The sequence below is a fragment of the Chrysochloris asiatica genome, unplaced genomic scaffold (genome assembly GCF_000296735.1).
Source record: "Chrysochloris asiatica unplaced genomic scaffold, ChrAsi1.0 scaffold00032, whole genome shotgun sequence".
NCBI lineage: Eukaryota > Metazoa > Chordata > Mammalia > Afrosoricida > Chrysochloridae > Chrysochloris > Chrysochloris asiatica.
In genome coordinates, this window is record NW_006408550.1 from 12,254,283 (window position 1) to 12,282,280 (window position 27,998).

Below are 27,998 nucleotides of genomic sequence, written 5' to 3' on the forward strand. Positions count from 1 at the left end.
GCTCAGGACCTTTCTAGCAGGGAAATATCATCTTGGCTGTTGCCCAGTTTGTAACTCCGCATTTCACATTCCAAGAAGCCTTCAGTTTATAGAAATGGAAAGAACTGCCAGTTCCCTGCAAATGACTTGGCCAACTAAGCCTGTAGGGTTCCCCTAAATGATGTTTCCTTCAATTTGCTTACAAATATTTCTTTAATGGTATGTTGTTTCCTCTTGCTCAGTAGGGATTCCCTGTAGATCTTCCAGGCTGCAGTCCACTGCACTTCTACCAATGTAAAGAATCTTCTACATTTATCCATGGTTCTTATATAGGACAGCGACATTTGCTGGTTTTAAGTTTGGGTTTTTTAGTGACTTCACAGTGTGTGTATTTTCAAGGGACCCTAACTCACCGCTTCTCAAAATTTCATGTGCTTAGGGATTACTTGGGGTCTTTTGAAAATGCAGATTCTGAGTCAGTTGGTATTGGTTTTTGCCTGACGTTTTGAATTTGTAACAAGCTATCAGGATGCTGTGGCTGCAGGTTTCTGGATCACACGTTGAGTAGCTGGGCCCTTGTAATTAGTTTAAAAAGACAAGTAGAGAGGTGAAGAGGAAGCAGCGATGTACAGAGACGACAACAGAAGTTTGGCCTTATGAAAAGATCCTATAGGCTGTCCAGTAACTAGAACGCCTACACCTACTTCAAAGCACATTCCTCAGAAATAAGCTAAATTGAAGGCAAAACCAAGAGGGCAGAAGCAGACCTTATTCTTCAGTATGTGCAAGAGCTAGTGTTTCAAACATGAATTTTATCTGGAATTAGAAAACAAAAAGAGACTAGTTATATGGTAATAAGTAAAGTTCTCTATAAAATCAGATCATTTAATGATTGGCTACTATAAGCTTAAAATATTTATTTGTATATACTTAAGTATGTGGTTTATAGTTAAGCATCATTGCTTTGGAGGCAGTGGTAGAGGGAGAAATTTCCTTCAAGTGAAAGCAGTTTGTTATAGGATAAACACTGGACTGCTAACCACAAAGTTGGTGGTTCAAACCCACCAGCTGCTCCTTGGTAACCCTATATAGGATCACTATGAGTCGGAATTGACTTGATGACACTTAACAACAAAAACAGCAATTCCCATTGCCATCAAGTCCTGTCTGACTCACAGTGACCCTGGACGACAGAAGAGAGCTGCCCCATCAGCTTTCCAAGGTTGAAAATCGTTATGGAAGCAAACGGCCACATTTTGCTCCCTTGGACAGGCTGATGGGTTCGAGTCACTAACGTTTCAATTAGCAATCCAGCACTTAACCACTGCACTACCAGGACGCCTTTTTAATTGCTAGGTAGGAAAAAGGCTGAAGGACAGAGAATTTCCTTTGTTTAATAATGGAGCTCTGACATAAAGCCAGATAAGTTCATTATGAAACCAAGGGCTCATGTGGAGGACTCTTCTCAAATATGTACACTAGCTTAAGAAACATATGGAAGTTTGACATTTCCTTATCAGTTCATGGTGGCATCAGGGACTAATGTCATATTTATTCTTTATCATTTCATTATAATAAAAAATGAAATGAAAACGTATCTACTTATTAACTATTTCTTTAAAATAATGTGTTTAAGATATGTAGTTTTCAAAACCTCCACTAAAATATGATAAATATGTCAGATTTACATGAGATCATTTTATATTTAGTTGTTCTATTAGATTTTAAGAGATTTAATCACAAAATTACATAGGAGTTTTTTGTTGTTGTTAAGTACCATCGAGTCATTTCCGACCCACAGCGACCCTGTATAGAGTTTCCAAGGAGCAGCTGATGAGCTTGAACCACCGACCTTGCAGTTCAAATGGCTTTGCAATCTGATGCATTAACACACAGCACCACACCAGAGTTATGGAGTGCTCACATTTCTAAAAGAGCTCTGGTAGCATAGTGGTTACAAATCGGGCTGTGTACTTCAAGGTCAGCAGTTTGAAACTACCAGCTGTTCCATGGGAGAAAGATGAGGCTTTCTGCTCCCGTAAAGATTTACAGCCTCAGAAATCCTGTGCAGAGTCACTATGATTCGAAACAGACTCCATGGCACATAACAACAACATATTTCTAAAGGGTGGTTATAAAATTGTTGAGGTTGAATAGGAGGAAAAGTAATCATTGTTTACATACTTAAGGGCTGTACTTCTTTCAACTATGTGGAATGTAGTAATCTGGTTCACCTCTTGACTGCAGCTGGCTTTTGTATGTGTGTGTATGTTTTAATTGCTATACCCAACCTTATGTTACATTTTTCAGTGTTGGATTAGGTAGAACTGTACTTTCTATTTTTATTGTTGATAAAAAAAAAAAACTACCTAGATGGTAGAATAAGGAGGCGTGGTAGTGCACTGGTTAAGCCCTAGACTGCTAGTTAAAAGGTTGGTGACTCAAACTGACATCTTTGCTCTTGAACACTTTAAAAAGGTCTTGTGCAGCTTATTTGCCTAATGCAATACATCAGTTGACTTCTTGACTGCTGCTTCCAGGAGTGTTGATGGTGGATCCAAGCAAAATGAAGTCTTTGACAACTTCAATCACTACTTGTCTGTCAGTATGTCACACTATGGTAGCTTGTGCGTTGCCGTGAAGTTAGAAGCTATACCACTGGTGCCACCAAAAATATCTGTGTTATAAATCCTAACCTTTACTCAGGTGATGTTATAGGAGAAGCACTGAAATTTTAACCACAAGGTCAGCAGTTCAAACCCACCAGCTGCTCCTAGATAACCCTATCAGTCAGACCCAACTTGATGGCACTAAACAACATGTGCTGTTTATAATCTTGTTTGGGAGTGGAAACAAGATTTTTTTTTTTTAATAGCCTTTAAACTTCAACAAAATAAAAATAATGTAATTTTCTTTTCATTTTCGTTTCATATATTAATTCAAAGGCTAATATGACATATTTCTTAAAAGTGTGAGACAGGAGCTTGCTGGATCTGAATCTATCATAGCCTTAAAGGACTAAAACAAGAAAATGCATGAACATAAACAGCAAAGAACACAATAAAAGCATAGTAGTAATGATAATCACAAGTTTCTGTGAGCGTTGACCTTGAGGGCTGCATGTGAACACCATATCACTTAGCAGAACTGAAGTCATCATTGCAGGCACTTGGTAATAGATTTCTGTCCTGGGGAATGAAGAGGAATTCAGATACTGCAGACACATAGAGTAAGTACTATGATGGCCCTTTGGGGGTGGGGGGAATCATTGGCTAATCTAAGAGTGATTAGATTTCTCTCCTACTTAAAGGAGAGAACACTGGGAAAAGAAGACAATTGAATTTAAACATATCTGTGTCCCTAAGCACAGGGCCCAGATAAGTTAGGAGAATCTAAGAGCAGAGATATTTGTGTCCCTATTTCTGGACAGGGCCTACAGAGTGGATTTTGGAGTATTCCTGCAACATGGCAAGACAGAGGGAATTTATTCTGCACCCAACACCAGAGTCTCTAATGGGATTCTCCCATGTCTCCCTGTCCACACTCATCAGACTGGTACAAAGCCCAAAGATAGGAAAGATGCGGTGCAAAGTATCTCTGGTCCTAAGGGGCATATTGAATGAGCACAAAGGATGGTGCAGCAGTCTCCTTAATAGACCAGTGACCAAGGACACACAGGGTGAGGCACATACCAACCAATGCCCAAAGATTGTCTCCCACTGTCCATTCCTGGCAATTTCTAACTTCCTGACATTGAGATGCAACCCCGATAAAATGGAAGACATCAAGAATTGACTGAATTGAATCGAAGATTCTGCTACTAAAGGAATTGTTAAGTGCCATCAAGTCAGTTCCAACTTATAGCAATCCTCTATAGGGTTTCCAAGAAGGGGTTGGTGAGTTCGAACCACTAATCTTGCGGTTCATACAGACCTTTGCAGTCCAGTGTTTTATCCAACAGCACCACACCAGAGTAATAGGGATTTATAAAAAGAAATCAAGATCCCCTATAGAGAAAAGAAAGTTATTTATCACAAAAAACTTTTAAGATCTCTATCACAAGTTACCAGGAATTGATAGAATACAAATTGAAATCTTTCAACAAACTGATGTAGCACAGAAGGCATTTACCCATTTATGTCAAGAAATTTGGAAGACAACTACCTGGCCAACTGACTGGAAGAGATCCATATCTGTGCCCATTCCAAAGAGAGGTGACCCAACAGAATGCAGAAATCATCAGACAAAACATTAATATTGCATACAAGTAAAATTTTGTTAAAGAAAATTAAAAAATGACTGCAACCGTACACTGACAGAGAACTTCCAGAGGTTCAAACTAGATTTATAAGAGGACATGAAACAAAGATAACATTGCTGACATCAGACGCATCTTGGTTGAAAGCATAGAATACCAGAGGATTTTTACCTGTGCTTTTTTGACTATATGCAGCAGCTTTCAATTGTGTGGCTCATGACAAGCTATAGACAACACTGTGGAGAATGAGGACTCAAGAACACTTAATTGTGCTCGTGAGGAACCTGTACGTAGACCAAGGGAACATCAAATGATTTTAAATTAAGAAAGGTGTGCACCAGGATTGTATTCTTTGACCATACGTATTCAAGCTGTATGCTGAGCAAATAATCCGAAAAGCTGGATTACATGAAAAATAAATCCAGCATCAGGATTGGAGGAGGACTCATTAATAAACTGTGATATGCAGATGATATAACCTTGTTTGCTGAAATTGAAGAGGATTTAAACTACTTACTGATGAAGATCAAAGACCACAGCCTTCAGTGTAGATTGTACCTCAATGTAAAGAAAACAAAAGTCCTCACCACTGGACTGACTTTATTACATCCATATAAATGGAGGAAAGATAAAGTTGTGAAAGGCTTAAATTTGCTCAAATCATCCATCAACATTCATGGAAGAAGCAGTCAATGTATTGCATTAGACAAATCTGCTTCACAAGAACTCTTTAAAGTGTTATAGAGCAAAGACGTCAGTTTGAGGACTAAGGTGTGCCTGACCCTAGCCTTGGTATTTTCAGTAACTTTATATGCAAGTGAAAGTTGAACAGTGAATAAGGAAGACTGTAAAAGAATTGATGCATTTGAGTTATGGTGTTGGAGGAGAATATTAAAAATACCATGAACTGCCAAAAGAACAAACAAATCTGTATTGGAAGAAATACAGCCAGAATGCTCCTTGGAAATCAAGATGAGCAGACTTTGGCTCTCATACTTTGGACATATTTTTAAGAGGGACCATTTTGCTTGGTAAGGTGGAGGGTTGAAAAAAAAGAGGAAGACCACAACAAGCTAGATTGGCACAATGGAAGTAGCAGCAATGGGTTCAACTTGAGCAACAACTATGAGGTTGGCCCAGGGCCGGGCAGTGTTTCATTCTGTTGTGTGTAGAGGTGCTATGAGTCGATACTGACTCGATGGCACCTAAAACAACCTAATATTTCTGGTGTTGCTGGATAGTACACTCAACTGCTAAATAGAGGGTTGAAGGTTAAGTCTACTCAGAGGTACCTCAGAAGAAAGGCTTGAGAATCTACTTCTGAAAAATCAGTCAATGAAAACCACAGTTGTACTCTGACCCACGTGAGATGGAGTCAAATCAACACCAAGAGAACATTATATTTTTCATTTAAAAAATTCTGATACAAATAAGGCAAAATTATATTTGATGGTGTTGTTTCATTACATTATTTACTATATCATGGATGGCTGAATCATTTAACAATATAAAACATTAAAAAATATAGTACCTTTATCCCAACCCTGAATTTGTGGGCTGAAATTTGTCCCAACAATACTAGAATCTAGTATGATTTAGGCAGTATACTTGGTACCTTAAATGCATCAACTCTTTTAATGTCCACAGCACACCTACTGAATTTTTTGTTATTAGGTGCCAAGAATCTGTACTGACTCATTGCAACCCTATGCACAATAGAACAAAACACTGCTCAGTCTTATACCAACCTCATAACTCTTGCTAGGTTTGAGCCCATTACTGCTTCCACTGTGGCAATCCATCTCGTTGTGAGTCTTCCTCTTTTTCTCTGACCCTTCACTTTACCACGCATGATATGATTCTCCAGGCAATGGTTCCTCCTGAAAATATGTCTGGAGTATGAGAGATGAAGTCTGGCCACCCTGACTTCCAAGGAGCATTCTGACTGTACGTCTTCCAACACAGCTAGGTTTGTTCTTTTTGCAGTTTGTGGAACTTTTAATGTTCTCCTCCAATACCAATGCATCTCCTCCAGCTTAATGCATCAATTCTTCTACTGTCTTCCTTATTCATTTTCCAACTTTTACATGTATATGGGGTTATTGAAAATAACATGGCTTGGGTCAGGCACACCTTAGTTTCAAACTGACATCTTTGCTCTTCAACACTTTAAAGAGTTCTTGTGCAGAAGATTTGCCTAATGCAATACATTGTTTGATTTCTTGACTGCTGCTTCCATGAGCGTTGGTGGATGATCTGAAAAAAATGAAGTCTTTGACAACTTCAGTCTTGCCCAGTGATGAGGATTTTTTTTTTCTTTAAATTGAGGTGCAACCCATACTGAAGACTGAGGTCTTTGATATTCCTCAGTATTTTAAATCCTCTTTGATTTCAGCAGGAAAGGTTGTATCATCTGCATATCATAGATTGTTAATGAGTCTTTCTCCAATCCTGATACTGCATTTTTCTTCATATAATCCAGTTTTTCAGATTATTTGTTCAACATATATCTTGAATAAATATGATGAAATAATACAAACCTGGCGCACAACGTTCCTAATTTAAACCATTTGGTGTCCCCTTGTTCTGTTCAAACCACTGCCTCTTGGTCTATGTACAGTACCTTATAAGTACAATTAAGTGTTCCAGCACAATTTAAACTGAAGAGAAACAGCTATAAGCATCCATTAATAATCAGAATTTGTAATGTACGGAGCACGAATCTAGGAAAATTGGAAATTGGAAAAAAATTAATGGAATGTATAAGCATCAATATCCTAGACATTAGCGTGCTGAAATGGACTGATATTGGTCATTTTGAATCTAACAATCATATGGCTTACTGTTCCCCTATTGGATAGACATCAATTTTTTATGTTTCCATTTTATAAGTAAGAAAAATGAGACAAATTTAAAGAAACCATATGGAAGCAATATTTTCATAGCTGCCTTATCAGAATAATGTTTTAAAAGTATATACTGCTTGCATGTTGTTTAAGAAAAGAAACAGAAAAAACAATCATAAGACACTCTAAGTGGAAAGACCCAAACCAAACAAGATGCTATTAGACGTTCAAGCCTGAATAAGGATAACCAAAACCCATTACTGTACTGTTGCTTCTGACTCATAGTCACTCTACAGGACAGAGTAAACCATCACCACCAGGTCCTATCAGCAATCTTTATGTTAGCAGACTGCCACATCTTTCTCAGGCAGAGCCTCTGGTCGGTTTGAACCAACCACCTTTTGGTTAGCAGCTAAGCACTACATCACTGCACCACCAAGGATCATTTGGATGGGATCGAAACAGTTAAAGTGTGTGGCAATCCTTTTGCTAGAAACCCAGTGTTTTCCACTGTAAAATGGGCAGGTATGGTAGGAAGGCTTCACTGAAATTCAAGGTTAAGATTATGGGAAGGTGTGTGAGGTAGTAAGGGTGACGGACAGAGTAAATATTCAGGTTCTAAAAATACTGACTGATGTGCCTCCAGGTAAACAGTCATAGCTCCAAAATGCACCCCCTCCCCTCTAGCCCTCCTCCTGAGCCCACACCCTTATCCCATGATCCAACAACTAAAGGGAGGGCTAATGGAGTCCTGGTGTGGTACAAGATCTGGTTGAACCACAAAGTCAGTGGTTCAAACTCAACAACTGCTCCTCAGAATCCCTGTATGGGGTCACTGTGAGTTGGAACTGGCTCAACAGCACTTAACAAAAGCAATGACTGGTCCACACAATGACACAGCACAGCAGCAGTGCTTGGACCCAAGTCTGGAATGACTAACCAGTGGCTATGCCATTTGTCATTGCTGTAGTTAAGTGCCATAGAATCGATTCCAACCCATAGCCACCCTGTGTAGAGTTTGTGAGGAGCGGCTGGTGGGTTTGAACCACCAACCTTGCAGTTAAGTCCAGTGTTAATCTACAACACCAAACTAGGAAGGTATACTAGTTATTTAATGTTTTATTTTTGTTTTGTTTTGTTTTTATCACCCCAGATGATAATCCCTATTATAACCCGGGTTATAATCCCTTCATCTGGACTAATTGACAATGACACATTTGGGAAGTCTCAGACTTCTGGATGTTGGGAAGTATTGTAAATGGTCAAGTGTTGGACGCCTTATCACCTCATCCTAGAGTGGGAATTGGGTGAAGTGAGATGAAAGTAGTGAAAAAGAAAGCTGGTGATCTGCCCCTGTAAAGATGAGTCTTGGAAAATCTGCAGAGCAGGCTCCGCTGTTACATATGGTTGGAATCTACTTAATAGCACATTATTTAACTCAACAGATGAAAGTAGGAGTCCCTGATGGTGCAAATGGAAATCGTACTCAGCTGCCTCCCCAAAGCTTAGAGGGTTGAGTCCACCCAGAAGTGCATTGGAATAAAGGCCTAGTGGTCTACTTTCAAAAACTCAGTCATTGATAACTCTACAGAGCACAATTCTACCCTGCTACACACAGTCACCATGAGTAGGAGGCATCTGAACGGCTTTGGGTTGGCTTAGTTGAAAATAAGAAAAAAGTTATCACCAGGTGTTAATAATGGAAAGAAGACGTCGTGCCAGGGGAAAAGGGTGGACACAGAGAAGGAGATGAAAGAACAAAAAAAAACAAACAACTTCACTTTTGAATTTTGCCCTAAGTGGGCCCTGACTATACTATTTAAATATAGTCAAATTTATACTACAGTATTACTTAAATATAAAATCCACAGCCTTCCAGTTGATTCTGACTCATGAGAATCAACTACCTCATAGGGTTTCCAAGACTGCAAATCTTTTAGGAAGCAGCCTGCTTTATCTTTCTTCCTTGGAGGGGCTAGTGGGTTCGAACTGCTGACCTTTAGTTAGCAGCAGAGAGTGCTTTAATCATTGTGCCAATGGTTAAATATGGTAAACTTATATACTACGTAAATATGGTAAACTTATACTACTATAGTATTTGGTGGTAGTGGTTATGTGCCATCAAATTGGTTCCCACTCACAGTAATAGTAGTGGTGGGGACCACCCCAACTCAGAGTATAAGCTTGCCAAGGACGCAAATCTTTACGGAGACAGAAAGCCTTATCTTTTTTCCATGGAGCGACTGGTAGATTTGAACTACGGACCTTTTGGTTAGCAGCCCAGCTAACAATCCACTCTGCTACAAGGGCTGCACTGTATTACTTAAATATAGTCAAATATGTTCCATAAGTTGCTAACTGCTGCCAAAGTCATTAATCAAATTTAAAATGTTTATTACCCGATAAACCTAAAGAATAATCCATTTTAACATATTTAAACACTATTTTCCTCACGTCTCAGGTGGTTCAACTATGGGAGAAAGCTGAGGCATTCTGCTCCTGCAAAGATTTACAGCCTCAGAAACCCTATACAGGGCGGTTATGAATAGGAACTGACTCAATGACACTCAACACTAGGTGGTACGACCTGCTGACGTGTGTTCCTTATATTTTTCTTGTAAACTATGATACGTGTGAGCCGATCTTTAATGCTTCTTTAAAAATACAGTGAGGAATGACTTGCCATCTAACCAATGTTTAGTAAATGATTTAGAGAAAGCTATTAACCTGCCTCCAAGCCTACAGTTCTCTAGGTGAGTATCAAACAAACAACATTATAATTTTTTACATCTATTCATTTCGAGTGGTATTGCTATGCTAACAATGTTCTTCTTCATCTTTTCTTTCTCATAAAGGTGGAGCAATTTCTTCAAAGTTTGCTATTGTAACTTTCGGAATAGGATCTGCTTCTCTTTTGGTGCCAGCTTCTTGTTGAGGCAGGTTATTAAAGAGTTTGTGGTTTTTCCTCTCATTAGGAATTCCTCTTGGCATTGACAAGGCTTCACTGATCTTCAAGATTACTGCTGTTTATTCGACTTCTGCATGGACTTCCCCAGCAGGGTTGGCTTTCCCTCAGTGGAGTACTGGTTAAGAATTCACTCACAGACCTCCCCACAATGTCCTTTCCTTGCTGGAATGCAGGACAAGCCCTCTCCATGTTCCTGTTGATTTTTTTTTCCACTGTCAAGATTACTCATCACAGCTGAAAATTGAATAACAATAGATGGGAAATGCTTTGGACATTTTTTCATAGACCAGGAGCCCAACTGTTTTGTAGCAAACAGTTATGAAGGAAGAGTTAAACCAACAGTAATGTTTTAGCAATCATCAGAGGTAGAGTAGGCACAACTACACAGCATATTCAACCTGGCACCATCCTTTTCTAACACATGTTTGTTAACACCTGATTTGTTCAAAGAATTTATAAAGTAAGTGAAGAAAATGCAACTTTTGAAAGACATTTCATCTTCCAGGAAGAATAGCTGGCATACTGAAAGTCAGACCAATATTTGGGACACTTTCCCTGGCAATCCTGGTTGAAATGGATCTTTTTGTCAAACTTTATATTACATTTTCCCTACCATCAATTCATGGTTTCCTCCTAATATGCTTATATATTTTTCTCTCCATCTGGATAATCTATGCTAGTATGATTTTATACTTTGTCTCCCCTTTTCCTTCTTCTGCTCCCTTCTATATTTAAACCCTGGCGCTGTGGATTAATGCTCTAGACTGCAAAGCCATTTGAACTGCAAGGTCGGCGGTTCAAGCTCACCAGTCGCTCCTTGGAAACCCTACACAGGTCGCTATGGGTCGGAAACGACTCAAGGGCACTTAACAACAACAACATATTTAAACCCAGAGTCCTGGTGTGGCACTGTGGGTTAATGCACCAGACTGCAAAGCCACTTGAACTGCAAGGTTGGTGGTTCAAGCTCACTAGATGCTCCTCAGAAACACTATGCAAGGTTGCTTGGGTCGGAACCGACTCGACAGCACTTAACAACAACAACCCTGAGTCCTAGTGTGGCACTGTGGAATAAAGCATTTGACAGCAAGGCAGGCAGTTCACACTCACCAGCTCCTTCTTGGAACCCCTGTGCAGGGTCTTTATGAGTCAGAATGGACTCCATAGCACTTAATGACAACATATTCAAACCCATAAGCTGTTCCTTTGGAACTCTGCCCAGGGTCACTATATGTCAAACAGGCTCCACAGCACTTAACAATAACTTATTCTCCTTTCTAGATTGCCAGTATTTTAATTAATCTGTGCCCTTTCAAGTAGATTCCCAGTTTTTGTTGTTGTTTACTTCAAGTAATAACTGACATACATGTGTTTATTTAAGTTTTTATTATATATGAAACATCCCAGGGAAAAGTTCTTTCCATTTAGGAATAGTAAATTTCCTGTCTTAGTATGTTGATCAAAAGTAAGATGATCAAGTTGTTTAATTAATCTTTTGCTGCTTATAATAATAAAGTAAAGAAAAAAGCACCAATTTGGAGACAGATAAAGTATTTTTAATTGCTGGCAGGTTTTTGTTGTTGTTGTTGTTTTTTAATGTCCTAGTCAATTACTAGGGTAGCCAAGTTTCCCCTCGCAGACAAACATGTTTTTAAAAATCTCTCTATGGTAATAAATACCAAGCTTTAATTAAACATTTTCGACTACTAAACATTTTATTTATTTGGTAAATATGGTCTATAACGTGTTGGCATGAACTCTCTTTGTTTCAGAAAAGATCACTTAGTAAAATTCGAGAAACGTTCAACATTTGCATTTATTTCAAAGTACTGGGGAAACATTTCAGAAGTGGTTCGGAGTCTTTAAATTGTGCGCGTCGGTTTATCCATGTTTCAATCCACACCGATTAGATGTAAACGAGTGTCACCAAAAATACACACAATCCGCACCCTCAGATTCCTTACTTGAGTTTGAATGTGAAATGGACCTAGAGATTCCTTAAATTTATTCGTCACCCATTCCTCTGTGAAAAGGTGATGGTAAGAAATGGCTTAGAACAGGGCAGAATTCCTTCGGATGCCTCGGATGCCCATACTGGGCATCTCTGCAGGCCCGTTGGCGTCCTGCACCCCCACCCTCGCTGGGATGACACACTGTGAAAGCATTCGCTTTCCTCAGAATGCCTCTCCTAGCTGGGAAAATGTTGCCCCAGGTTTAAAACATCTGCCGGAGCAGCCCAGCGCCGACGCAACGCTTTCCCACTAGCTCTCAGCTCCCTAGGGGCCCTCCCCGCCCTCTGTGGCCCTAACCTTGGGGATGTGCCTAGACCCGGCGCAGCGCACGTCCTGGCCAACCGCGAGCAGAACAAACCCCTGGCGCACCGCCAGGAGGCGCGATCCCAGCCACCGCCGCCCCCACCCCCCATCCGTCAGAGCCTTTTTTCCCCTATACAATACAAGATCTTCCTCCCTCAGTTCCCTTAAATCACAGCCCGGGGAAGCCTCCTGAGAGCCTTCATCCAGGCACCGGCCAGCATGTCTGGGGGCAAATACGTAGACTCTGAGGTAGGCTGTGGTCCCCGGCGCGCGGCACGCGTGGAGTCCCTACGCCTGCGATCTCCCACTCCACATATTCCGGCTGCTTTTCCAGCCCCAGCCCTCTCTCGACTTTGGGGCACTTCTCGCACCTTGGCATTGCTAAGGAATGGACCTGGGCGGGGAGGTGAAGAGGCGCCAGGAATGTTTTAGAGAGCGGGAGGTGGAAATCAGAGGGCGCTCTAAGTCAGGGGGACACGGAAAAGAGAGTCAGGGTCCTGAGGTTAGGTCCAACGGCCCGAAAACGCATTTTGTGTATGAGTTTGGGGCTCTCTCTTCCCGCGGGACCCCCCACCCAGCCCTCGCCCCTACCTGCTGCGAAGCGGAGGGCCTAAAGCGCAAGGGGGGAGGGGTCGTCAAGAATCCCAGCCAGGCATCTGAACTGCGCGGGGTGTTTGCACTTTCCAAAAGCTCTTGGGTCATTTCAAGAACTCTTCCTGCATCTCGGCGCCTGGCTGAGGTGTTTGGAGAGGGGTGGACTGGGTCCCCGCCACTATCACCGCCACTTGCAACCAACCGCCTCTTTAGGTTCGGGACCCTCCCCAGGTGTGGAGGACTTGCTTTCCCAAACGTAGCCACGATTTAGTCACCCGCCCGCAGTCTACAAGCGACTTGAGGGTGGGTCCAGGGAGGAGTGCAGGTGAGGTGTAGCTCGGGTGGGGAATCGCTGGGGCTTCTGCACGTGGCTCTGCCTAGAGACATGGGGATGCGGGACTATAGCCACTTCGGGGGGTGGGGAGGGAGGAGAACTAGGGGAGAGAAGGCAACAAACAACAGAGGGGGAGAGGGCACGCTGGCCGGTGTGAGCGCTCTGGAGGCAGAGAAAATGGGGAGACTCCTTGGTTGGGTAGGGGCTTCAGGATGGACCGTATGGATGAAGCTGGAAGGGGTTATGGGGAGAAATGGAGTGGCAACTGGGCCTGGGAACTGGAGCAGGTGAAGCACTCGAAGTGAGGGTGACATGACGGAGAAAAAAGGGAGAAGGCAGAGGTATGGGGCCCCACTCCCGGCTGGGGTCCCAGCTAGGCACCGCAAGCGGGGCTGGGGCCAGGGTGAACCCGGCGGCGGGGCTCGCCCTGACCCCTGGTGGCGGGCGGGGGAGACAAGAGCTCCCTGCCTGGTACCGAGGGGTGTGGTGTCCTTGCCTGGATCCTCTTAAAAGCTTGCGGCGCGGAGGAATTGACTGTGCGCTGAGCCGCAGCTGCCGACGCGGTTAGTTCAATTTCCAGTCTCGATATTTACCGCGTCGCCAGGCTGACTTTTGATCGCTTGTTTTTCTTTTTTTAAATTTCTCTTGCCACCGGCGGTGCTACCTTCTCCCTTCTGGCTGTTCGTCCTCCTCAGGGACATCTCTATACCCTTCCTATCCGGGAACACGGTAACATCTACAAGCCCAACAACAAGGCCATGGCAGAAGAGATGAACGAGAAACAACTGTATGACGCGCACACCAAGGAGATCGACCTGGTCAACCGCGATCCCAAGCATCTCAACGACGACGTGGTCAAGGTAAGCAGAGGCGGCCAGAGGGGAGGGAACGTCCCCAGGGGCCGCCATCAGGGTCAGGATAGCCCTCCCCTGGCAAACAGCTTGTTCGTCTTTCTCTAGTTTTGCCACCCACGCCGTTTTCTGGGCTGCATGTGTAGGCGCTCCTGCCGTCTTCAGAAATGTCGAAATGTCACACACACACACACACACACACACCTCCTCTCCCGTGCTTAGTGCTTAGTTCAGCTGGAATTCAGTTAACTTGAGTTTTGTCGTCCATATAACTACACCCCTCTGCTGGTCAGTGTGCCTCCTGACCTGTGCCACAGCCAGGCTCACATTCTGTGGGAATAAGATTGTTACCGCAACCGCCTAAAGGAGTTGCTAAACACCACGTAGATTCTCATGGAAAGGAAGGGTTTATTTCGCATCCAGAGACTGAGCCCCGCTAGCTATCTGGGTTACAAGGGTTTCATAGGGTTGCTAACAGGTGGGGAGGCATGGGGTGGGGGCGTCCACGGGGTATCAAGGAAGAACACTAGGCTGCTGGAGGCTGGGGGACAAGCAGCTAGAGTTAGTTGGCTGTTAGAGAAGCAGGAAGCACAGGTCAGTTTGTCCCCTCCTGGGACTTCCTGGATGAGAAAAAGCCTCTTTTTTCATTATGGGCCTGGGGTCCTATCTGAAGATGGTCTCACTGAAGGAGACCCTCTCAAAGTCTAGTGAAATCTAGTGAAGTGTGTTGTCCCATTGAACGAGGAATTGAGGGTAAGAGCCAAAATAGAGAATGGGCTAAATTAAGATAGCCTGAAGGGATTTTCTTCCAAATAATGAAGTAGAGGGAAATTTAGAACTAAAGAGTAAAATATGCACACACACACACACACACACACATATGCACATACATATGTCATATATAATCATAATGTACACATATATGTCTACCTATACTATACATATATGAGTACTGGTGTGATGCTATAGGATAAGCACTGATTGCTAGCCTCACAGTTGGCAGTTCAAACTCACCAACTGCTCCTTGGAAATCCTATACAGGTTCGCTATGAGTCAGAATCTACTCCAGGGCACTTAACAACAAAAATTATACAAATATAATCATAACATACATATTGCTATATAATGTTATGTTGTTGTTGTTAAGTGCCGTCGAGTCGGTTCCAACCCATAGTTTCCAAGGAGCAGCTAGTGAATTTGAACCACCGACCTTGCAGTTCAAACAGCTTTGCAGTCTGGGTCATTAATCCACAGCGCCACACCAGGACTCCATATAATATATTATACATAATTAGAATTGTGGGGAGGGTATTTCAACTGCACAGCTAAGCAACTTTACAAAAACTGGAATAATGTGGCCTCTCAGATCGACGCCTCTACTTTGGTGACTGCCTCCATCAGCCTGACCCGAGCTGATAGGGTACTGACTTGGGGTTGCTTCTTGTACTGATTCAGGATGTACTTACTAAGACTAAAAATAGATTAATTGAATGAGTAACTGGCAAACGTATAGCTGGCTCAGTAGTCAGATTTTGGGTTATTATTATATTATTCAACTTTGACCCTTTTTAGCAAATCTATTAGAGGAATTTATTGTCTGAACCCATCTGGATTGAGAAATCATGGGCCTGAGCCATCTTTGGCAGAGGACTTCCTTTGAAGGACAGCAAGGGCCAAAAAAAAGCCTGGCCTCCAAGTTCAAGTGTGAAGATAGTCCTGCAGCCAAAGGGGTCAGAAATGGAGCAATTCCATCCATCCACCCCCTCCTCCTATCTTTGGAGGGGAGGAGCTAGAGTTCAGAGCCTGCTCACATTCATGAATAATATATTTCTAAAGGGGGAACAGTGACTGGAAGGAAAATGCAACTGTCAGAATTGACTCTCATGACTTACTGGTGGAGGAAAAGGACAATCAGAGCATTCACAGGTTTTTCTACTAGCTTGATTATGGAACATTTAAAAGCAGCATCAGGCAACAATGACAAAAGTACCTTATAAACTAGAAATTAGAATTGCCAAAAACTATTTACTGAAAACATTATTTCAAAGGGAGAAGGGCAGCTTTGCTCTTTTCCCTCCTCAGTTAGCTCTGGACAAGAAGGAGAGTTGCCAGGAAAATAGGCAGATTTCAGAAAGGCCTCACTTCATTGGTTCCTCCCTCTTCTGTTGAGCTGTGAGTGGGATTCCCTGGAGCAACCCAGCCTCCCGGGATGAGTCAGAGGGCCCAGCTATGTGGATCTGGGTCTCCCCACTAACATGACTAAGTTGGGAAAGAAAGGCCCCTCTGGGAAGAGACTTCAACACAGATGGAAAAACAGCATAGCAGGCTTAGAGGAAATAACAGTTTACAAAATGGCATTTCAAAGAGCGAGTGTGGGGATCCTCACATTAAAGAAATTAAAAGGAAGAGCAAGAGCAAGCTCCTGCTGATCTAGAGAAAGCAAACTCTGCCCCCTTGCTCATAAAACTGTGAGTAAAACAAGACTGTGAAACAGAAAATCTACCTTCTGAGTTTGGTGTGTCAGAGGCACACACCATCCAGAGAGGACTTCAGAGAATGCCCTGCAAAGAGAGATGAAGGCAAGGTGGCTGCAAATAGAAAGCCTAGCAGAGCACGAGCAAAGGAGTCTGAACACTACACCTATTTTATAATGTTTTTCCCTTTGTGTCTAAGCACAAATATGATAGAAACAGGAATGGTCCACTCCCTGTTGCTATGACAGTAAGAAATAAACATCCCTACATTTTTCTTTTGATAATATAAACTCATTGCTACTGAGTCAATTCTGATTAATGGAGACTCCGTGTGTTACAAAGTAGAACTGCTCCTTAAGGTTTCTTTCCATTTTTGGTTTTTGACGATAATTTTTATGGAAGCAGATCGGTAGACCCAACTTGAGCTACACTGCTGGGTGGGTCTGAACCACCTCTTTTGGTTAGTAGTCCAGTGCAAACTGTTTATACCACCTAGGGATCTTTTGAGAATAGAAAAAGCAAACAAAAAACCCCCTGCCACCCAGCGGATTCTGACAGATACCCACCCTGTGCACAACAGAAGGAAACACTGCCCATTTGTGCACCATCCTCACAATTGTTGTTATGTTTGAGCCCACTGTTGCTGCCACTCTGTCAATTGATCTCTTAGAAGGTCTTCCTCTTTTTTGCTGACCCTCCCTGTACTAAGCATGATGTCCTTCTTCAGGGAGACTGGCCTTTCCTGACAAAATGTCCAAGGTACGAGTAATGAAGCCTCACCATCTTCACTTCTAAGGAGCATTCCAGCTGTACTTCTTCCAGACAGAATTGTTTGCTCTTCTGTCAGTCCATATACTTTCTCTTTATTTATTTATTTTTAATTAAATGTGTTTATTTTGCATTGAGTGAAAGTTTACAGGGCACATCATCAGCTTCACATTCAACCATTCATATAGCTTGTTTCATTACATTGATTATTATCCCCTCCATATATCATCAGTTAACAGTGTTTCTCTCTATCCTCTTTAGCTTTTTTTTTTTTTTTTTGGATTGGGGGGGGACTTCAGTCCATATACTTTCACTGTTATTCACCAATATAATAATTCAATGCATTGACTCTTCTATGGTCTTCTCTATTCATTGTCTAATTTTCACATATATACAGTAAGGAGTCCTGGTGTGGCGCTGTGGGTTAATGCATCAGAATGCAAAGTCGTTTGAACTGCAAGGTCGGTGGTTCAAGCTCACCAGCCACTCCTTGGAAACCCTATACAGGGTCGCTGTGGGTCGGAATTGACTCAACAGTACTTAACAACAACAACAACAATAAGGTGATTGAAACTACTGTAGCTTGACTCAGGCACACCTTAGTCCCCAAAGTGACAATATGTTGCTGCTGTTGTTGTGAAGTGCTGCCAAGTCAGTTCTGACTCATAGTGAAGGAGTGGCTGGTGGGTTTGAACTGCCAATCTTTTGGTTAGCAGTTTACTGCTTATCCAACAGCACTACACCAGAACTCCAAATTGACAACATAGGCTTTTTAAAGAATAAGAATACCCAAAGCTTTAGTATTAGTGCATGGTGGTGGTGGCTGTGTGCCTTGGAGTCGGTTCCGACTCATAGTGACCCTGTACAGGGTTTCCGAGGCTATAAATCTTTATGGGAGCAGAAGGTCTCATCATGCTCCCGCAGAGCAGCTGGTAGTTTCAAACTTCTGACCTTACGGTTTGCAGTCCGATTCGTAACCACTTAAAACCTCATCTAATAATAAAGAAACAGTGGCCAACTGAATCTACTAGTTGTTAAGTGCCGTCGAGTTGGTTCTGACCCATAGCCACTCTGAACAGGGTTTCCGAGGTTTAAATCTTTACGGGAGCAGAAAGCTTCATCTTTCTCCCACGGAGCAGCTGGTACTTTCGAACTGCTGACCTTGTGGTTCGCAGTCCGATTCATAACCACTTGTTGTTGTTGTTGTTATGTGCCATCGAGTCGGTTCCGACCCATAGCGACCCTGTACAGGGTTTCCGAGGGTGTAAATCTTTATGGGAGTAGAAAGCCTCATCTTTCTCTATGCTACCCCAATTTACCATGTAAGGAAAGGGCTGTTCTATACTATAATCATTAGCTAGCTATATATGGCTGTGCCCATTTCAAATAATTAACACTGAAATAAGAATTTAGTCCCTTAATCATACCAGGCACATTTCAAATGCACCATAGCCACATGAAGCTAAAGGCTGCTGTATTAGCATAAATATAGGCCACTTCCATTGCAGAACTTCTGTTGGATAGCACTGAATTGAGTATTCCTTGAATTTAAGAAGTCCTCATGCCAAGTTAAAATGACTCTGAAAGGTGGTGGCGGTTGTGTGCTGTCACATGGGTTTCGACTCTTCGTGACCCAAATAGGGTTTCCAAGGTCGGAAGTCTTTACGGGAGCAGAAAGCCTTATCTTTCTACCAGGGAGCAACTGGTAGATTCAAACTGCTGACCTTGTGGCTAGCAATCCAGGGCTCCTTAACTCTAGATGGAGAAGAAATAAAATCTTGATGTAAAAGTAAACAGCATAGTTAGTGTAGCTGCACTGTAGTCTTTCAGGACCATAAAACAGTTACATAAGGAAGGAAATCCAATACAGAAAGTATGTATACATGAATCTATATTTTGAGGCGGTGTCGCTACTAGTGATAATAACAATGAACTATACAATTTAGTTGCAATAAAATTGGTTCCTTAGTTCATTAAAATACACCGCTGCACTTTATGAAATATTTTTATTTTTATAGACATTTATCCAAACATATTAAGGACATAATGTCTTCTTAAATTTCCTCTGGTTAAAGTGGTCACCAGCTCAAACATGTCATTCTCCATCTGAGGTGGCTCCGGTTCCTGCTTCTGCTCCGTCTCTGGATCACATGTTCATTCATCTGTTTATTAAGTATTATTTTGATTTTCTAAATAATGAAAATGACTTAGAATTTTCTGATAGCACATCACCATTATCATTTATTAAACCCTTACCATATGGTAAACTAGTTACTGTGTTGTGTGTCACAAAGGATCATTATTAAAGTAAGTCTTAGCCATCACAAAGATTAGAGTTGGTAAGTAAAGATGCATACATATAAAAAGGAAAAACAGAAATAATTGCACACATGTGTGTTGTCGTTGTTAGGTGCCATCCAGTCAGTTCTGACTCTTAGCGTCCCTGTGTAACCCAGAACGACACACTGCCTGGTCCTGGGCCATCCTCACAGTTGTTGCTATGCTTGAGAACACTGTTGCTGCCACTGTGTTAATCCATCTTGTTGAGGGTCTTCCTCCTTTTTACTGACTCTCTACCAAGTATGATGCCCTTCTCCAGGGACTGATCCCTCCCTGATAACATGTTCAAAGAACATGAAACAAAATCTCACCATCCTCACTTTTAAAGAACATTCTGGCTGCACTTTTTCCAAGACAGTCTTGTTCATTCTACTTGCAGTTTATCATATACCCAATATTCTTTATCAACATCATAATTCAAAGGCTTCAGTTCTTCATCAGCCTTCCTTATTCGTTGTCTAGCTTTCCCACGTATATGTGAGACAATTGAAAATACCCTGGTTGGGTCAGGGGCACCTTTGTTCTCAAAATGTCATCTTCACTTTTTAGCACTTTTTTTTAAGAGGTCTTTTGCAACAGATTTGCCCAGTGTAACACAACATTTGATTACTTGACCACGACTTCTATGGCCCTTGATTATGAATCCAAGTAAAACAAAATCCTAGGTAACTTCAGTCTCTCTGTTTGTCATGATGTTGCTTATTGGTGCAGTTGTCAGGATTTTTGTTGTATTTATGTTGAAATGTAATTCATACTAAAGTCTGTATTCTTTGATCTCCATCAGTAAGTGCTTCAAGTTGTTTTTACTTTCAGCAAGCAAGGTTGTATCATTGCATATCACATGTACTGGAGTTTCAAAATGTTCATGGAAAAAGAGAATTAAAAGATAATAGAATTTTCCTCAAACTTTTTGAAGCCCCCTAGGACACCCAGGAAAATCATTGCCAAATGAGAGCCAATAGGCCCTTTAATGCCTTGACAACCAGGAAACTTACAGCCAAATTTTAAGTTAACACACGTTACTTATTCTCTTCTGTGTGTAGGGTTTGTGTTTTCACTTTCGTTTTTACTTGCATATTCTTCACGTGGTCTTGTAAATTAAAAATAAATATTCTTGAATGTTATGTAATAAAAAAAGTTTTTTTGTAAGTGAATGGCAGTACAGAGGAGGATGAATTGTAGGTATTAGATGCTGAAGGGCATGAAGAAGATACTACCTGAATTGGGTCCTGTCTGAAGGGCACATGAAATTCAAACAAGTGAGAAAACCTGAAGAGAGCCTTCAAAATTCCAGAGACATGGAGATGTGTGTGCCTCACACAGGGGCCCCCGTTTTGATTAGAATTGGGGAGTTTATGTGAGAGAGTATTTTGTGCTGTTGTTGTTATTGTTGTTGTTAAGTACCCTTTAGTTGGTTCTGACTCATAGCAACCGTGCATAACATCTCCAAGAAGTGGCTGATGAATTGGAACTACCAACCTTGAGGTTCAAACCAACCTTGCGGTCCAGTACATTATCCCACAGTGCCACACGAGGACTCCGAGAGGATACTAGGGGATCAAAATGAAAGCCACGATAGTGGTAGAGTTGTGAACCTAGCATGAGTGGTCAGTGTAGACGTTATCACATATCAGTGGGAAGCCTTCAAGCCTTGAAGTATGGAGATGGTCTGATGCAGGTCAGCTTTTGGGTAGATAACTCTGATGAAGAGAGAGACTGTGATGGAAGAGAGCCAGACCGGATGATCAGAGAACAGTTACAATGGATTTGTAAAGTTCATACAGGAAATGCGAAGGGCGGTGTTACTGGTAGTGGCATTGGGAATAGGACCAGCGCTGTGGGTTAATGCGTTGGACTGCAAAATCGCTTCAAACAGCAGGGTCGGCGGTTCAAGCTCAGCAGTTGCTCCTCAGAAACCCTATACAGGGTCTCTATGGGTCGGAAATGACGTGACAGTACTTAACAACAACAACAAGCACCTAATGGTCACCAGGGTAACCTCGGAACCCTCCCCACCCCATCCCACCGTTTTAAATTTTATTTTACCATTTGTAAAAATTTTCAGCGAATGCAAGTTAAGATTATACCCATGATTTCACATAGTTACTGTCTAAAACAGATATTTTAAAAATGTTTCATTAAAGAAAAATAGATGAGGTATGATTGATCATAGATTATGATCATGAAGGGAGACATGAGGTTGGGTGTTTCCAAGATTATGACTGGAGAAAATTCAGGAAAACAAGGAGGAGATTTCTGTTGGAAAATAAAAATGTATAGATGTAGCTTTCTTCTCTAAAACTTGGATGTAATGATGCTTAAATATGCATAAATGTAAGTTTCTTATTTTAGCAATCAAGAAGAAAGATTATATGCATCTTGGTGAAAACTATCTTTGTACAAAAACAGCAGTCATGTGACCTTTCCCCACTGCAAACCCAGAACTCCAGAGATCAGTGCACACAGCCTCATGGCTTTTTAGAGACCGGCTCTCTCTGGGCATATCATCATAGAGAACTTATGTTCAAAAGTAGGACAAACTGAAAATCAGTTTCATTTGGAATATGAATGTGTCCTTTGCTTTGTGGACTTGAGTGGGCAGGATGCATAAGCAGGTGGTTTTTGAAATTGCTGAACTTTCCAGATGCTGCTCACTGGACAGCTGTTCATACTCTAAGCCCCTTAAACATGTAGTTAATACTGCTGCTAACTGGAAAAATAACCCACATTACTAGTCTTTCCAAAGTTCAAGAAAAGCTGGTGTAGACTGTCTTCAATTTTGAGAAATAATACGAAATCTCATTGAGTGAGAAGTAAAGTTGAGGTAATTCCTTAATATATTTTGACCATAGATATGAAATCGAGGGAAGAAAACAGACCTTTATTTCATAAGAATTTACAATTTTTATTATTGTTGTCTGAATGTCAAAGCATTTGAAATGCTTAAAAGTGGATAGTATTCCCATTTGCTAATCATTCTTTGCTCAGTTAATAACGCCCCACAAAAGATGGCCATCATGCTCTCTTACAACCTAGGAATGCTAAATTCCATGTATGATCTCATACATGACAGATTAGCAGTCTCCATCTTTTGAAGCTATCTCCGAAAAAAATACATAAACAAGCAAAACTGATAGCACTCTGAACAGGAGACACTATTAAACATGGTGGTGGTGGTGGTGGTGGTGGTGGTGCGCCGTGGAGTCGGTTCCAACTCATAGCAACCCTGCACAATGAGAGCACCTCATTAAACATGGTGGTGAATACTTAAGACAACCTGAGATTTTAAATCTTCTTTTATCATATGCATATAAAATAAAGACATCTTTTTAACATGACTAATCTATAGGAGCTCTGGTAGCGTAGTGGTTACGAATCGGGCTGCGAACCGTAAGGTCAGCGGTTCGAAACTACCAGTCGCTCCGCGGGAGAAAGATGAGGCTTTCTACTCCCGTAAGGATTTACACCCTCGGAAACCCTGTACAGGGTCACTATGGGTCGGAACCGACTCAAAGGCACTTAACAACAACAATATATTGATAAGAACCTCTGGTAGTGTAGCGGTTACGAATTGGGCTGCAAATCTCAAGGTCGGCAGTTCGAAACTACCAGCCATTCCGCAGGAGAAAGATGAGGCTTTCTGCTCCCATGAAGATTTACAGCCTCGGAAACCCTGTAGAGGGTCACTATAAGTCGGAACCGGCTCTATGGTACTTAACAACAACAATATATTGACATTCATCAGTAATTGCTCTAGAATGTTTCCCAGTATAAAGAGAACAGAGGCACTGGGCTGTTGTGTGGAAACCCAAACTAATCTAATTCCTATGTGCTATGGTTTGAATTGTGCTCCCCCAAGATGTGTTGTGTTGTATATCTTCACTTCTAGGCCTGCAGTTGTAATTCCATTCTGGAATGAGTTGCCTTTGTTCTGTTAAGGAGAGAGGATTAAGGTGGTGTTGTAAGCCAATCTCTTTTGAGATATAAAGAAATTAAACAGAGATGGGTGACGATAGATGTCATACCACAAGATAGTTAAGGAGTCAAGGAACCTTCCGCCAAGGCTGATAGAGAGAGAAACCCTCCCTGAAAGTATGTACCCTGATTTTGAGACTCTGCTACATTGTTGTTGTTAAGTGCTGTTGAGTGAGTTCCGACCCATAGCGACCCTGTATAGGATTTCCGTGGAGCAGCTGGTGAGCTTGAACCACTGACCTTGCAGTTCAAACGGCTTTGCAGTTTGGCACATTAACACATAGCACCACACCAGGACTCCATATCATTGTATACGGAGAAATGGAACTGGAGGAAGGCTTTTGGAGGGACAAGAATAAAAACCGTTTGTGGAGGGCCATGTGGCACATCTGCCCATGTCTACTAGGCTGGGCGCCTGATTTTGCAAAATTGAATAAAAAAACCTCATTCTCGCTAAAATGAGTACAGATTGGATTACTTGAGCGTTTGTCAGTATAGATAACGTTTCTCACATTTACTATCTGTTAAAATCTTATATTCTTCAGGATTTAGTTAAAAAACTATTTCATATCTAATACCTCAAACTGATCCCGAACCACTAGACAAAGCTTGGGAAAAGTAAGGGTCTTAAACTGTGTTCCCTTTTTACAATATTATAATTTGCCCATTTCAGGCCTTTGAAAAATTGTAACTAAATCATAAAAAACATTTTATTTCTTCTCTAATTCTCTCTTTCTCCCTATTGACTCTTAATTTCTAATCTTCTTGTTGGAAGCTTGAAATATGAAGCCTTTATTAAACCCTATACAGCCTCTTTAGAAACCCAAGATGGTCCCCACATCAGAATCACCAGAGGAATGTTTGAAAACACAGATGCTTATAAATTAGTGTGATGTGTGCTGAGATGCCATGTTTTTTTAAAAACTGCCTGGATTATTACACTGGAAAGTCCGCTTTGAAAATTATTGCAACACATTCTTTCTTCCTCCAAAGATTGGCTTATGACACATAACGACACATACACCTTGGTTGGTTCCACCCAAGATAATAGATGGGTCACCCCGTATGGTTCTAGATGTTCTTCCTGCTAGAAGAATACTTGAGGCTTAGCACAGATTTTACTCTGGCAGAGAGTTTTGAAAATTCATGGAAGGTTTCCAAATCAACCTTAATGGTTCTCCATCCCTTGAGGCCATTTGGACCTAAAGCCAACTGCAAGCTTAGAGCCTCAGGGTGACCTACGAATGAGATGAACAAATGTTCTAGATTGTTTCATCAAGTCCCAGTGAGTAATGTCAGCTCTGCCTAGCTCAGTATGTTTCCATTTGGAATATGTAGCATATGACCACAATTGGATAGGTGTTGACCTCCAATTGCTTATTCCTGTTCGTGGGAGTCCTATACACACTCTTTTTGGTAGAATAAGTAAAAGTTCCACATACTATCAATGCTCTCTGTCTTTCTTTCTCCCTCATTCTTTGGTGTCATCATGGTCTTTGTCACCACCATCAAGCTGCACTATAACTGGATAGAGGCGTTCTTGAACTGCAATCTACTCTGCCCTGAGACCTTCGCTTCTTAACCCTAAACGCAGGGTTAACAAAACTGACAGTTATGTTTCAGATATAAAATGCATCTTGTTTTCTTTATTGTCTCTTGACAAGATGTCTCTTAATCATTTTTTGCATGGTAGATTCCTAAAGACACAATCAAGCTTCCTCTTAGTGATTGCTAGCTGTTTAGCTAATTAAGAGTCATGCATTTTTAATTTAGAGGTGTAAGTTAATTTTTAGGGAATATGCATGTTTACTTCTTTTGCAATCCCATTACAATTTAAAAGTGAAATTTTAAAAAGTTGCATTCAACACACTAACCTTTTCTGAGTCCACAGAACATACAATCCAAATGGACATAATCAAATTTGATGGAAAGAAAAATGAGTCATATCTAGATATTGCACATGTTCGTCTCCTAAGGGCCCTTCTCCCTAGCCTACCTGTCCCTCTGTATTGGTCTGGGCCACACCCACCCCAACTCCAGTCCTCCCCACCTCCTTTTTCTTTTTGCACAATGCTGTCATGTTTGATGACATGGTCAGGTTTAGTTGTCAACTGAGCAGTTAAATCACATCCTCAAGGTTTAGAGTTTAGTGCAGAAACACAGGCAAATCTAAGTCAGGTCAGGGAACTAAAGGACATAGAACAGTCGGTCACAGAGTTCTGGCAGTTTCTGAAGATGAACACCTGTCTAACCAGGCACACCTGGCAGGAAAGGGGTCCCAGTGGAGAGATTCACTGGAACAAAACTGTGGAGTGAAGGTGACTGGCATGTTCTGGACACCAGTGGCAGTTTAGTAGGACCAGAGCAGTTGAAACCAGCAGAAGCCAGATCAGCAGAGCAGTTTGTGCTCAGGCAAGGTATTTGTCCTGAAGAGGGTTTTTTAGACCAGGAAGTGACCTCAAGTTTCTTTATAATGGAATTCAGTGCAATGGGATGACCAAGGGACACTGGGTGTACAACTGGGAGTGAAGCAGGAGATGTGTTGTCTACTCCAGCACTTTCGACACTCTGGCTTGGTTGCATGAATTGTTTGACTTAATCCTCCAATAGCACTATGAGGTGAGGACCATTATTGTCACATCATATGCATTTTGCGGATTAGGAAACTCAGACTTAGCGATTTTCAGTTACACAGGTAGGAAGTGATAGAGTCAGGATTCAAACCCAGACAGTGAGACTCCACAGCCCGAGTTCTTAACCAAACTCTCCAGACTCTCTGGTCTTAGGTCACATTCCAAGCAGACAGTTAGTGTTTCCATTGTGCAGAAAGAGATGCTAGTGGGTGGTAGCATATGGCTGGGATCCCAGATGTCATCAGTGTTGAGGTGGCAGACTTACAGTTAGTTCTAAGATCAGAGTCTAGATTCTGGGGCGTGGGGGATAGGGAAGAGACCAGTGCAATCCCAATATTCCAGACTTCATGAAGTGTATTTGAATATTGGATAGGTTCCCAACAAGGTCGAGTGGGTCAAGTGCTAAAGACCCAAAGTGGGGTCCCAAAATGGGATGTAGTCTCAGGGACAAGAGAGAAACTACAATGCTGGCTGATGTTGAATCAGCTGAGTTTTAAAGCATCCATGATCTCCAAGGTTAACCACAGAATCTGGGTGGAGCTGAACCTGCCTGGGCCATGCAGAATGGGCAGCTGAAAGACAGAATGAAGCAGGTCCTAACAAGCACTTTGCATTTAAAAACTTATTTAATGTTTCTCAATTTGCCGATTTGATTTCTATATCCATTGTTGCCACCACACCAATACATTCTAAAAACAGGAAACAATTGGGAAAAAAAAGAAAACTTTTGTGTTGGTGGGAGACATGCCTAGTTAATCCTGAAAGCAATTTCTCTGAGACTTCCTCCCTAGTAATTATGTACTTGTTCTCAAAAACAAATGCCAGAAGTAAAGACCATAATAGCGCATTTTACAAGGCACCATTAATCTCTTAAAGGAACAATTAAAATATTCCATCAATCACAGCCATGGTTTTCCCTTCCTATAATATTAGCCATAATAACATTTGACTGGAAATGTAAATACCAAGATATGCCAAAGAAAGGTAATTGCATTAATTGGGCTTCATCACCAATTATTTTTGTTGATCAACAGACCTTTCTTTGCTGGTCCTTGAGAATCAGGCATTTAAATAGGGAGAAAAATCATTTATTTAAAGAAGTTAGTAACCGATTAGTCTGAGTGGAACTAGTGAACTGAGTGATTGTGTGAACGCATCTCGGAGACTGGTAGCGCTTGCAGTAAGGCTGACCAACAGACTGAAGAGCAGATTGCAGAATTCAAAGAAGCTTTTTCACTATTTGACAAGGATGGTGATGGAACAACAAAGGAATTGGGAACTGTAATGAGGTCTGTTGGACAGAATCCCACAGAAGCAGAATTACAGGACATGATTAATGAAGTAGATGTTGATGGTAATGGCACAATTGACTTACCAGAATTTCTGACAATGATGGCAAGAAAAATGAAAGACACAGACAGTGAAGAAGAAATCAGCGAAGCATTCCATGTGTTTGATAAGGATGACAATGACTATATTAGTACCGCAGAACTTTCGTCATGTGATGACAAACCTTGGAGAGAAGTTAACAGATGAAGAGATTGATGAAATGATCAGGGGAGCAATATTGATGGCAATGGTCAAGTAAACTAGGAAGAGTTTGCGCAAATGATGACAGCAAAGTGAAGACCTTGTACAGAATGTGTTAGATTTCTTGTACAAA

At 41.6% G+C, this 27,998-nt stretch overlaps 1 protein-coding gene and 1 pseudogene across 1 annotated transcript in view; both read left to right on the forward strand.

Annotated features, from left to right (window-relative positions):
• Window positions 1-12,551: 12,551 nt before the first annotated feature.
• The window catches only part of LOC102820985 (caveolin-1-like), a 43,814-nt gene continuing 28,367 nt past the window's right edge, over window positions 12,552-27,998 (forward strand). Inside the window, exons 1-2 of the mRNA XM_006859308.1 lie at window positions 12,552-12,615; window positions 13,990-14,154. Of these exons, the coding sequence (XP_006859370.1) occupies window positions 12,586-12,615; window positions 13,990-14,154 (195 nt within the window). The 5' untranslated portion in view covers window positions 12,552-12,585. The remainder of the gene's footprint in view (window positions 12,616-13,989; window positions 14,155-27,998) is intronic.
• Window positions 21,328-27,961, forward strand: LOC102842071 (annotated as a pseudogene).